Genomic DNA, 12,406 nt, shown 5'->3' on the forward strand with positions numbered 1-12,406 from the left:
AATAACATTGTTTCAGTTTAAAATTAAAAAGAAAGCGTTTTTCAAGTATAATATTTCTATAAAGGCTGGTTACAGAAAAAATGGACATTTCCCATTGAATGACCCTATCTACTGTAGGCCTATAGCTGATAAACAGCTATTGGTAGTGTATTTACGCTTTTTTACTTTCGCTTTTTTTACTGCTTTATTGTTTTTTTTATATACTAATATACTACTATATTATTATTATTATTATTTACATATTCTCTGTAAACCTTGAGCGAAATCTCAGCCGCATCAGCATTTATTACAGCAGAAATGAGCTGTTATGATGATGTTCTCTCTCAGAGTCGCTGCCCAAGAGGCGTGACTACCGAGAAACATATGAGGAAGAGAACAGCCACATATCCAGCCCCAGTCGGACATTACTCGCGGTGCGGGATTTGCAGAAGACACCAGGAAAGGTAAGCGTGATTTGGGTGCTCCGTTCTGTGGTGCTTTTGATGCTGGACTGTAAAGCGCTTCTGCCTGCTTGTTTGATCGCAATCCTGATGAGCTGTCGTGAACGATTTGCGTTTTACATTTCATCCGACTGCAATTTAGGACACAGAAAGTCGGATTTAATAGAACTGTGCTTGTGTTAGTATTCGGCTGTTGTTCACACATGAATGACATGCTGGATGGGATATTCATCATTCACCACAAGAGCCAGTGATTTAATGTAGAACTGAATATGATTTCCATCAATAAAGGAACAGTGTAACTTTTTGACCACCTGTTGCTAATCTCTAGAAAACGCTAATGCGTAGAAAATGGAAAATGTGTTATCTTATCTAATGGTGTGGTTAAGTTAGCCTAATGAAAATTGTGTCATTAGCCTATTTACTTGCTCTCACATGGGTTTTAACACCTTTATAGTAGGCCTAGCCTATATAGGGTACATGAACATATAGTTATTGCAAACTAACTCAAAGTGTGGATCTCCTCTTTAGGAATTTCTTAAACCGCAAGAGCTAATGTTAATGAACTGAACTGGTAAAGTGCCTATTTCTTACTTGAATGGAACATGAAATAAGACATACACCCCCAGTTTCACAGACAAGGCCTAGTCCTAGACTAAAATGTGAATCTGAGCTGTTTCAACTGAAAGAAACTTGCACTGACTGATCTTAAAATATATCAGTGCCAACTGGCAATGTTTTTTTTCTAAGTATGTTTAAAAAAGTGAAATGTCCTAATTGAACTATGGCCTAATCCTGGCTTATTCTAAGCCCTGTCTGTGAAACTGGGCCTTAATGATAGTTTTAATTTATATCTGCTATAAACTGACATGTGTATATATACAGGACTTAAAATAGATGTTTCTGTTTACCAAAACCCCTCAGTTCAAGGACTAACGGGAACTTAGATTCAACCCTAATTAAACACATCTGATCCAGATAATAATTCCTTCAGGCTTATTTGAAAACTACATGGTATGTGTGTTGGAGCAGGGCTGGGACCCTCCAGGAACTGAGTTGGACACCCCTGTCATAAATGATGCTTCCTGTTTGTCTTTATTTTTGACTGCTATCGAAACATCCTCATATGAAGAACTTGTAAAGCTTGAGTAGTTCGTGTGAAAAAGCAAAAGCCGTCTTAAGGCCTGTTCACTCCAAGTATGAATAATAAAGATAACTATAATGATAACTATGCTATAGCTTCCACATCTTTATTATCATCACACGCTGCAGTTATGTTGTCAGGATATAAAAGTTCAAGCTCTTTAAGCTGGATTTATTCTGATTGGCTGTCAATGCTTTTATCATTCATCAGCTCGAAAAAATGGTCTGAAAGTGATTTCAACTATTCTTTCACTGTTGTGGACTTCACTATTTTCGTACGATTTCTAAAACTTTATCTTCATAGAGATATATTTATCTCTTTTATCTTGATATGTTCTTCAGTGTTGTCACATGAAAAGATATAATAAAATATTTACAACAATGTGAGGGGTGTACTCACTTTTGTGAGATACTGTATACATATTACAAACAGTGTTGGGGGGGTGATGCATTACAAGTAATGCGAGTTACGTAATCGGATTACTTTTTCAAGTAACTAGTAAAGTAACGCATTACTTTAAAATTAACAAGTAAATATCTTTTTCAAATAAGTGACGCGAGTTATTTTGTTTTCCTATTTATTCCCTGACACCTGTCCGGTCCCTGTGTTGAGAGAAAATGCATGCTCTGTTCTTCTGCGGGTGGTTATCAAACAGCGTTGCATTACTGCGGGCGCCCCCTTCTGGATTGAGGGTGAATTGCCTGTATTCTTTGTAAGGCCTCATGCACCGAGATTTCCGTACCGTGACGGTTCAGTACGAATACATGTATCGTTACACCCCTACTGATTATATACTATTTTTAACCTAAAATCATAATGTTCTTTGTCAGCTTCCTATTAAATGTACTTATGATAATGCATAAGAATGAGCAAAATATTAATTCTTTAACCAAAACAATATTTATATTTTCACACGTTTCCTTTGAATTCCCAGATACACCAGTGTGTCCTCAGTTCTGAGATCACCATGGCGACAATCGTTATGGAACGGATTGGCCGACTCTTCATTAATCTGCAGCAGATGAGGCGAATTCCCCAGATGCTCACTGAGACTCAACAATCCACGGCCGACACCCTGCGTGACACAGAGGTGCCCTGGTTTTTCCGTGAACGCTACATTCACTCTGGCTACCGGCCGCTCCACCAAAACTGGCGCTACTACTTCCAGTCGCTCTTACAGCGGCACAACGAGACCATAAACGTTTGGACGCACCTAATCGGCACGCTAGTTGTCCTCGCGAAAACCGCGCGGTTTACCGAAACCGTCGATTTCATGAACGACCCTCATTCCTGGCCGCTTCTCATCCTGCTCTTGTCCTCAGCGAGCTACTTGACCTTCAGCACCGTGGCCCACCTGTTTGCGGGGAAATCTGAACTCTGCCATTACAGCTTCTTCTACCTGGATTACGTAGGAGTGGCGCTGTATCAGTATGGCAGTGCAGTGGTGCACTACTACTACGCCATTGAGGAAAGCTGGCACACACTTGTACGAGGTCGTTTCATGCCTATTGCTGGCTTCTTGTGTTGCCTGTCTTGCTTCGGCTGCTGTTACGGGAAATATCGCAATTACAGCCTTCCTTCCTGGTTTCGTAAAGTATGCCAAGTGGTGCCTTCATCTGTCGCTTACGGTTGGGACACCAGTCCTGTGTTTCATCGTTTTATCGTCTGGTTTCTGTCCTGGACGAGAGGCGACTTCAGAAGCAGTCCTTCTCTGCTCCTTCACTTCGGCCAAGTGGCGTTTTTTCTTTCCAGCGCTTTTTTCTTCACTCAGCCCATTCCTGAGCGCTGGTTCCCAGGTCACTGTGACTTCTTAGGTCAGGGTCATCAGGTATTCCACGTGCTGATGGTTTTGTGTACGGTCTGCCAGATCCAAGCTTCATATTTGGACTTCCTCAACCGCAGGGACCTCTATGTGAAACTCCATGCCGATGGCGAGGCATTGTTCTTTGTTGCGCTCTTTATTTTAACACTCGTCACCTCTACTCTGATAGCATTGTATATGCTTGCGAAAGTAAAAAGATTAGTCCGTTACAAGGAAAAACTAAGTAAAGAATAGAAGTTTGTCCTGCACCATAATGCTGGATGGTCAGCATCTGGACACGCTTTCTAGGAGTATTAGAGTTATGGGCATTTTGTGATGGAAAAAGTGTATTCAAGCCCATGTAGCCGTTAGCTAACAGTAATTCTGCATGTTTCTTGATCAATATTCTTGTTGGTGCTGTAACAACATTCCTGTCAACTAATTAAATTTTACAGTGTTAGGTAGGGATCATGTTTTGAGTGTTTGTTTTACACGTGCTGTTCAAGGACTGAACTTTAGGTAAATGCTTAATGCATTTAACTGAGCATTTGTGTTAGTATTCTTGAATGTATTTTGAATGAAGTGCTTTTGTTAAAGTGATACTTCACCCCAAAATTTTAATTGTCATCATTTGCTCAGCCTGAATGACTTTCTTTGTTCTAAAAAAAGAAGAGGTTTTGAAGAATGTTGGTAACCTAACAGTTTTGACCATTAGCTTTTGTTTCCACAGAAGAAAGTAAGTCATACAGGTTTGAAATGAGACGAGGGTGAGTAAATGAAGACGGGGTGAACTATCCCTTTAATATTGATCTTGTGATGTACTTCTGTTACACACCAGCCAGCAAACATTAATGAAACCAGAATACAGTATTTGAAAAATATATGAATATTTAGGTGTTTTTCACGGTTTTTTTCTTCCCTGAAGTATGTAAATTCTAAATTGCCGATTTTATGAAAGCTGTCTTTTTTTAAACGACAGAACACAATGTTATAACATCGATCATCATATTGTTTTTGGGGTGGCGTAAAAAGAACAATTTGTCTAAATTTCTCAGTGATTATTTTTTTATGACCTATAAAGCGGTATTACCAATGCAATTATGATCACTGCTGTGCCTTAATGAGCATTTTAGATGAACCTCAATGATTCTCATCACACATGTGTAACTTATAACGAACCGTAACACTATATTATTGAGATTGGTTGCATTTATGGACAGTACTGATTTTTATTTTTTATCATTATTGCACAAAACAGTGCCTACTTAAAGTATAAACCAGGGTCATTTATCTGGGTATTAAAGGGAAAGGCAATGCAGATGCACATTTATGCTTTCACCAGGTCAACATTTATAACTGTTGTTCTCTTTTCCTAAGTATTCTCCTTTCTAGTGATGCTACGTTTACCTTTAATGTAAAAGGGACACCCAGCAATGTCTGTTCCAATTCCTTAATTAAAGCACTAAATAATGTTCCACGGTGTATAATGCCTACTACTGTTTAAATAGTATATGAATTAGAATGTAATGATTGAAAATAAATATTTAAAACCAACTCCTACTTTGTTGCCAAATGTTTGTGCATCACAGTTTTGTGTATAAATAATGGCCGATCGAATAATAATGGTAACATTCCTGAATGGTATTCTAACTTACTGCATACTGAACCGTAAATAACACCGGGATTTCTCATTGGGGGTTCAAATTTATTGCATTTTTTTTATTTGACATTTTTTAAATGATTAATTACTTAAAATTAAAATTGAGAAAAATCTAAATAAAACACTACAAATAATATTTATGCATGTCATGTGACCATTAATTTCAAAGAACTGTGATCTTGCAAATATGCTGTTGTATAGTTGAATAAATTACAGAAAAGTTTGGGAATCCCTGCAAACAAAGTTACAGTTTGAAAAAATAATACACATTTTAATTAAATAGTAGTATGCTACACACAATGCTGCCCATTCCTGACACATTTCTATTACTTAATTCTAATGCAGGTGCTTTTATCCCTATATCTTGCAAATTTGGGCCATAGAACATTCTATGACAGAAAGGCCACCTTGTTTGGAGATGATCATGTGATTTGAACACTCAAAGTGAGGCTGTACTGCCCTCCTGTGTTTTCTTTGGAGTGGTCAGATTTATAATAGGTTAAAATAGTTCTGTTGGCCCAAATATGAAAAGGTCAAAAAACATGAATGTCCCGTGTGGACTGGTTTCCTGGAAAATATCTGATGCAGTAATAATGCAGGGCTGCGACCGGACTGAAGCAAACACACTGATAAACTTTATCTGAGGGAGGAACTTCCTGTTTCGCAACTGTTACTGTGGACATTTGGGTCAACGTACACATCTGTGCATGGATTATCCTGTTTTCCTTCTTATTTATGTGTTTTTGACAGAAAAGGTCAGCAGTTTAGAATATCTGTGTTGAGTAACTCCTAAAATTATTATTATGAGTAGTAGTAATAGTAGTATTTATGGGAAATGTTGTTTTCAATAATCAGTATAAAATCATGGTAAGCGTGTTATTTAAAATAAGCACCTACTGACAAGAACACAATATAAGATGAAGTGATAAAAAAGAGGAGGCGAAGAGTTTATATTATGGCATCATGACAGAGTTGAGTTGTTTATTAGTGTACAACAAGAGGGACTTTGGTAACAGGGTTGATGCATTTCTTAAAGGGATAGATCATCCTTAAATGAAAATTCTGTCATTATTTACTCACATTTACTCAAGAATATGTGTAATCAATCAGTTTATGGCCCCTACAGTATTAAAGAGTACTATGAAAGTCAATATGGTTACCCAAATTCTTCAAAATATCTTCCTTTATGTTCAACAGAATAAAGAAACCTGAGGATGAAAAAAAAATGGGTGAACTGTTCCTTATATAAAACATTAAACAAAGACATTTGTGTGTGTGTAAATAAATGTGTCGTCTATTGTTATTAATAATTATTGTTAAACTAACGCATGTTCATGAGGGAAACAAAAGGCCACCGGTTTAATCTTCAGTACTTCCTCATGTAGAAATGCGGCGCTGTCTCTTTAAATGAGTGACTGGCGGGTGTCTGTGGTGAAACAGCGACTGAAGAGCAAGAGAACGGGACCTGATCGCCTCCAGAAGCACAAAGAGACATTACGACCAACGCTATGGGCATCAAACTGTATTACACCACCGTCACTGCATCGAGAGAGGTGAGAATAAACCTGTGGCCTTGTGGACTCGGTAAGCGAGCAATGCATGTGAAGAATGCAGAGTTAAATAGAGTTGAAATGGAGGATTAGGCTTCTAGACACACCCAGCTGCTCCGTTACCATGCATCTAGCCACATTTAAACGCTATTGCAACATAGAACGCGTAGAAATGCATTAGCAAGACATTATTGTGGCCCTCGATCGTTTTAAGTGATTGCAAAGCGCAGTGTTTTGTCTTTTCTGGGTTTGTAGCGATGTTGTGCATTGGTTTGATAGCGGAAGTCATGTTGAATGTAGTTCTTCTCTCACTAATGTTGCATTAGTTTGACTTTATAAGCTATTTGTTTTTGCACGTAAATAAAAACGTCCTGTTTAAATCCTGTACAGGACATAATAGAAAATGAGACTGAATCGATGTATACTTGAGTTGCTGCACGCTACAGTTGCATTGCATCTGTTATGAATAAATAATAATTTTTTTAATTATTATTATTATGATTGCTATAATCACCGAGCTACAAATCATGCGAAAAGCAGAAAATACTGAAAGTGCACCGTTTTTGCTTGTAAATTTTGACACAATGAACAACACTTTTGAGAAATGTTATTAAATTAAATTATTCTATATGGGTGCCACTATGTTGAGATCACACGACCAATCAGTTCATGGAATCTACTTTCATGTTAATTTACATTCAAATTAGTAGGTGTTAATAATAATAGCAAAAAAAAAAATGTATATATATATAGCGCTTACAACCAATGCTTAATGCACCTTACAAAACCCACGCGCACACACACAAAGCAAATGAAATAATATAATAATAATAATAAGACAACAAGGAGAGTGTTTGCAGCAGGCCATTGTATTACATACTAATGGTTAATAATGGGTTACCCAGTGCGGATGCTGAAAGGATTGTTGGAAACATGTTTAATATATGAGATTTGCATTGAAATCCACAACTGAGCCCTAATAATCTTTTACCTTTTTAATGTAGGTTAATGTTTAACTGTTGTCTTGTTCAAGGTGTGGTTTCCTCAGATATGACCCAACTTCCTGAATAGCTTTGTCATATAGTGTTTCATTATTAATCATCAACTCATCATTTTGTAAAAACCATTGGTTGTTAAAAGCAAAGTACAGTTTTCTACACCTATTCATGCAATGCATGGTTTGATTTGGTGCATTAAACAAACTAGATGATAAGATTGTTTGGACTGAACTGTTTTATAATGCATTTCCTGCATTGACACAAGTACATACACTTCCTATCTAATGTTCTCACATGATCACTTGACTTTTCAGGAAGAAGTGTAAAGATGCATTCACATTTTTTATTGTTATTAGCCTGTAAATATTTTTTTTGAAAAAAAACAAAACTAAAACCACTTCATTTCATTAGACTGTATGTTGTGTATTTTTTGTAGTTTGTTCTCTTGTCTATGAATCTTGAGCTAAATCTGAATATTGTTAGCGGTGACTTGCAAATGGAAAAATGCAAATGAGACCGCAGCTCAGTTCAGTTATTTAACAAAAGAGCAGTGCCAGGAAAGGAAAGCACAGTTGCTTACTGCCTGACCTTGACTGTTTTCCTTGTTTCTCAGGTCAAGTCTCAGCAGGCCGAGGTGATGCGTATCCTGGAAAGTAAGAGCATCAAGTATGAGTTGATTGACATCTCGGTGGGAGGTGCTGTTCGGGATGAGATGAGGAGTAAATCTGGCAACCCCACCGCAATCCCACCTCAGATATTCAATGAAGACCAGTACTGTGGGGTAAGGAGGACTGACAGCAGGGGGTTTTGGTTTGAACTTAAAATTTTAAAGCAATAGTTGCCTAAAAAAATGGTCATTACAGTCCCTCATGACTGACTTTCTTCTGTTGAACTGAGCTGCGTTTTTGAACTATATCTTTTTCAATTTTGTCCCATGTTATAAAAGTAAATGGGAACTGTCCCGAAACAAAACCAAAGAACCGTAAAATTCGACCATACTAGACTTTCAAAACCATATGATGGTTTGTGGGACTAACGGACCAAAGTTATGTCATTATTTACTCAAATTCTTGCCTCCAAGCAGACGTTCTGAAGCCCCTCTGCAGTGATCTGAAGGACACAACCCTCTACCTCTGGAATACGATTTTGAGTGAGGCATACCCCTCGGATCAGATTTTTTCAAATTTGACCCCCTTCCACCCCCCGAAATGCATTGATTTTAACCGTTCAATGCGGACGATCGCTGGTGTATTTCGAGCATTCACTGCTAAAATCAAACGTGCTTTTGCACTTTGAGCCATAGACGTGCTCAATGCTTTTCATAGCCTATATCACAACAGTTCAGTGTTTTAAACCACATAACATTTATTTTGGGTTTCAAACATTTAAATTAATTACTAGCAAAAAAGACATTTGATATACACACTGACGTTTATGTTAAATACTCTGTGCCCAGATATTCAATGACAAATTTACAGTATTTTTTCCTTTTTTATTTATTTAGATCAGATTAGTTTCAGGTCTGCATAGATATGCTGAAACTCATACTTTTGTGTGTTTCTCTTTCTTTCAGAACTACGAGATGTTTTCTGAGGCGGTGGAGGCAGACACAGTGGATCAGTTTCTGAAGATTGCATGAGAGCCAAACCTGGTAGCAACCATCATCCTCTTCCCTTCCTTGGTCCATCTCCACTTTCCCAAAGGGAGGCCTGCTTGTCCCCCTCTGCTCCGCTGGCGGTGCCTGCCTTCGATGACTCAATGCCATGCCACATGCCAAAAACGACAACAGAAAAGCACATACTTGCTCTGTACCACCATATTTACCCTCAAACTGAGACCCGTTCACTCGTTCGTTCCTTCATGCTTTTGTTTTAATGATCTTGTTTAATTCCTCTCTTGTGTCCTCTTTGGTTCCGACGCTTAAACGCCACTAATTTGTCTTAATCTTGTTTGGATCAGAGCGCTTGGATGTGTAGTAATTAGGTCACCTAATCTGGGCAGCGACCCTATGTTTATTCCAGATTGAACTAATCCACAATCCAAGAAACACAAATCATTTTGTGTCCGGTAGTTGAATCAGATTGACAATTTGTATAGATGGCCTTCATATATTCCCACTCTTAGTACTGATAAACCATTTAGAAATGGTTAACTCTCCATGGGCTGAAATTTATTATGTGTTGGTACCTTAAAAACACAGGCCCTAATTTCCAGCATGATGTGAACCAGCTGCATTGGATTCTATATTAAGCTCACTGCTTTGTATCGTGTGATTTAACTGTCTTGAAGCCACAGGTATGCTCTCCGTTTAACATTCCCAAATTCAGGGACTGAAAAACGTTCCATTGCGTTAAACTGTGCCAATAAATGTCTGTACGAATGTGTTTTCCAGGCAAGCATTTTCCTCTGTCCTCTGGGTACAAACCTTGCTCCAAAGTCTGAAATCCATTATAAGGATGAATCTCACAATGCTTTGGTCATTAATTAAGTGCATTGTGATATAGTTAACCTTTAATGTATTAGTAGTATATATACTAGTATACATTTAAATTGCTCTGCATTGCCATAACAATAATTCTGCTAAATTGTCAAGAAGATAATTTCAAAATGCAACAAAAAAGGCATCATTTTGCAAAATATAATTTATTTTCATCTTTTGATTTTTGATGAAATATGTTCCGGATACGTTCTTGACAGGCTAAATTTAATAGCAGAATAATGAGAGAAATGCTTAACCCAACGAGTGGGCAATATACTCCAACACATTCCTGTTATACCGCAGAACTTCATCTCATTTCATTCTGGTAATGCACTAAATGTTGGTGTTTCTGTGATGAGCAATGCAAACCCTCCCTGAGCTCTTAATTAGCTCAGTATTTCAGCTGCAACCACGAAATTCATCATCTAGTAGCCGAATCACTCCATACGGCATAGTTGACATGTACATGCTGTTCCATCAGGTGTCCATTGCCATCACATTGAGCTCACTGGAGGTTGTAGCATTGACATTTCCAGCAGGCTGTCCTCTAGCATGTTATGTTGATCATTTTGGTACTTAATTTTTATACTGTATACTTGGCACAGTCTTACAATCTTGATGTGAGTCGTGGTCCCACATCTAATTCATTTCATCTGGCATCGGTAATGTCTGCTGCTCCCAGTTGGTCTTGTTTGCAGTATATGCCTCTGTTGTTCTCTGCGGTCAAAGTTGAGGATGTGGGACCTGCACGCACAGACAGCTGGCTCATGAAATGATTGTGAATCTTCCTCTGTCATTATTGTTTGTAACGATTACTTGTGGTCTCTTTGTGCTGTACTGCTTTGCTTTTGGACCAACTGCCTTTTTGGCCAAAATAAAAGATTGATCATTAGGGAAAGAAATGCTGTTGTCTTCCAAGAAGATGGTGAAATTGTGATGTATGGGTCAAATAAAAAGTGCAAAAAAAAAAAAAAAATTATTTTCAATATAGTTCTTTTTATATTGATGATATAGGATGTTTACATTTATTTGCTGGGCACATTTTTAGTCAAAAACTGCAGAAAAAAATATTCTTTAAAATCACCAGTTGTGTTAACATTAACAACTCTATTTTTATTAACTAACTTTAACAAAGATTAATATATAGTGTAATAAATGTTTTGTTCATATTAGTTATAATATTAACTAATGTTAAAAAATGACACCTTATTGTAAAGTGTTACCAATGATGATTTTTTATTTTTTTTTAAATTAGCAATATATTCATGATAATCAAATTAACTTCGGTTATGTGAGCGCTGAATCAGATAAATTTTAGGTTAAGTAGCCCAACACAAATTTTCATGGTCTCTGCTGATTGTTCATTTATTGTTTTAAATCTACAGTAAATATACAGATGGGACCAAAAGTCTGAAATAACTCTATTCAACCCCACAAACAAACAGCTGTAGGGTTTTTATTAAAAAATGTAAAATATAGCGCTATTGCGCTACGGGCGTCCCGAGTTCGAATCCCACCTCAAGGACCTTTCCCGATCCCGCCTCTTTATCTCTCCTGTTTCGCTGTTCTGTCATAATAAATATAAATCTTAAAAAAGAGGTAAAACAGTTTGGCACCACTACTTGAAGCCAGTATAATGCATTATAAAGCTATAAATAATGTAATTCATATTTTTTCATAAATAATTGTAATCAAAGTTAAAATGCATTGCTATTTTGGGATTCATCTGAAATTTGTTGTCATGTGTTTTAATGTGATAAACTGTACTTTCTAAAAAAAAAATGTATATGTATTGTTAATGAGGTCATACAATGCATTATCAGGCATAAGTAATGCATTAAACAATGCATTATATATTATAATGCTTCAAGCTTTTTGATCACTGAAACTCTCAGATGTTCTTGCTTCCACTGAAGCTCAGGATGCTCTTTGAATCATTGTAAAATCTTGCTGGAGAATGTGATCATCAGGATTGAAGACACCAGTAGTGCTCAGTGGTTTAACTGGTTTAGTGTATTGTGTGTAACTCAAGGCTAACATTAAATGAAGTGTCTTATACCACCGCACTCTGCATGGTTTGTTCTTACTTTGCATATAATCTTTGGACCTGAACCTGAAGGGAGGATATATTGACACATGATCAGGGAGCTGTAGTTAATTATTCATCCCGCTATCAGCTCTGCACTCTCACTGAAGCTACAGCATTAAGTGGCCTGAAACAGGCCATACGAATTAGATTAGATTCACTTGCCTGTTAATTACACATGAATGCCTCTCTGGATATTGAATGGAAATCGTGAAGTAGAATTTGTTAGAAAATGTGCCTCAAACTGA

At 37.2% G+C, this 12,406-nt stretch overlaps 2 protein-coding genes across 2 annotated transcripts; both read left to right on the forward strand.

Moving 5' to 3' along the window:
* Positions 1 to 377: 377 nt before the first annotated feature.
* On the forward strand, positions 378 to 4,942 carry LOC306885065 (membrane progestin receptor alpha-B-like). The gene is made up of 2 exons (XM_079441395.1): positions 378 to 443; positions 2,519 to 4,942. The coding sequence occupies exon 2, from the start codon at positions 2,552 to 2,554 to the stop codon at positions 3,638 to 3,640; it is 1,089 nt and encodes a 362-aa protein (XP_079297521.1). The 5' UTR covers positions 378 to 443; positions 2,519 to 2,551; the 3' UTR covers positions 3,641 to 4,942.
* A 1,488-nt stretch (positions 4,943 to 6,430) lies between these two features.
* Positions 6,431 to 11,032, forward strand: LOC306885067 (SH3 domain-binding glutamic acid-rich-like protein 3). Its single transcript, XM_079441398.1, has 3 exons — positions 6,431 to 6,598; positions 8,207 to 8,374; positions 9,167 to 11,032. Exons 1-3 carry the CDS (start codon positions 6,554 to 6,556, stop codon positions 9,230 to 9,232), a joined length of 279 nt encoding a protein of 92 aa, XP_079297524.1. The 5' UTR covers positions 6,431 to 6,553; the 3' UTR covers positions 9,233 to 11,032.
* Positions 11,033 to 12,406: the final 1,374 nt, after the last annotated feature.

This window comes from Barbus barbus, assembly GCF_936440315.1.
Source record: "Barbus barbus genome assembly, chromosome: 19".
NCBI classification, from domain to species: domain Eukaryota; kingdom Metazoa; phylum Chordata; class Actinopteri; order Cypriniformes; family Cyprinidae; genus Barbus; species Barbus barbus.

Bases quoted from the DNA above. Each gene is read 5' to 3' on its own strand.
- LOC306885065 (XM_079441395.1), top strand. From the start codon at position 2,552: ATGGCGACAATCGTTATGGAACGGATTGGCCGACTCTTCATTAATCTG.
- LOC306885067 (XM_079441398.1), top strand. From the start codon at position 6,554: ATGGGCATCAAACTGTATTACACCACCGTCACTGCATCGAGAGAG. The intron at 6,599-8,206 runs GTGAGAATAAAC...CTTGTTTCTCAG, and splicing joins CCGTCACTGCATCGAGAGAG to GTCAAGTCTCAGCAGGCCGA. The intron at 8,375-9,166 runs GTAAGGAGGACT...TCTTTCTTTCAG, and splicing joins ATGAAGACCAGTACTGTGGG to AACTACGAGATGTTTTCTGA.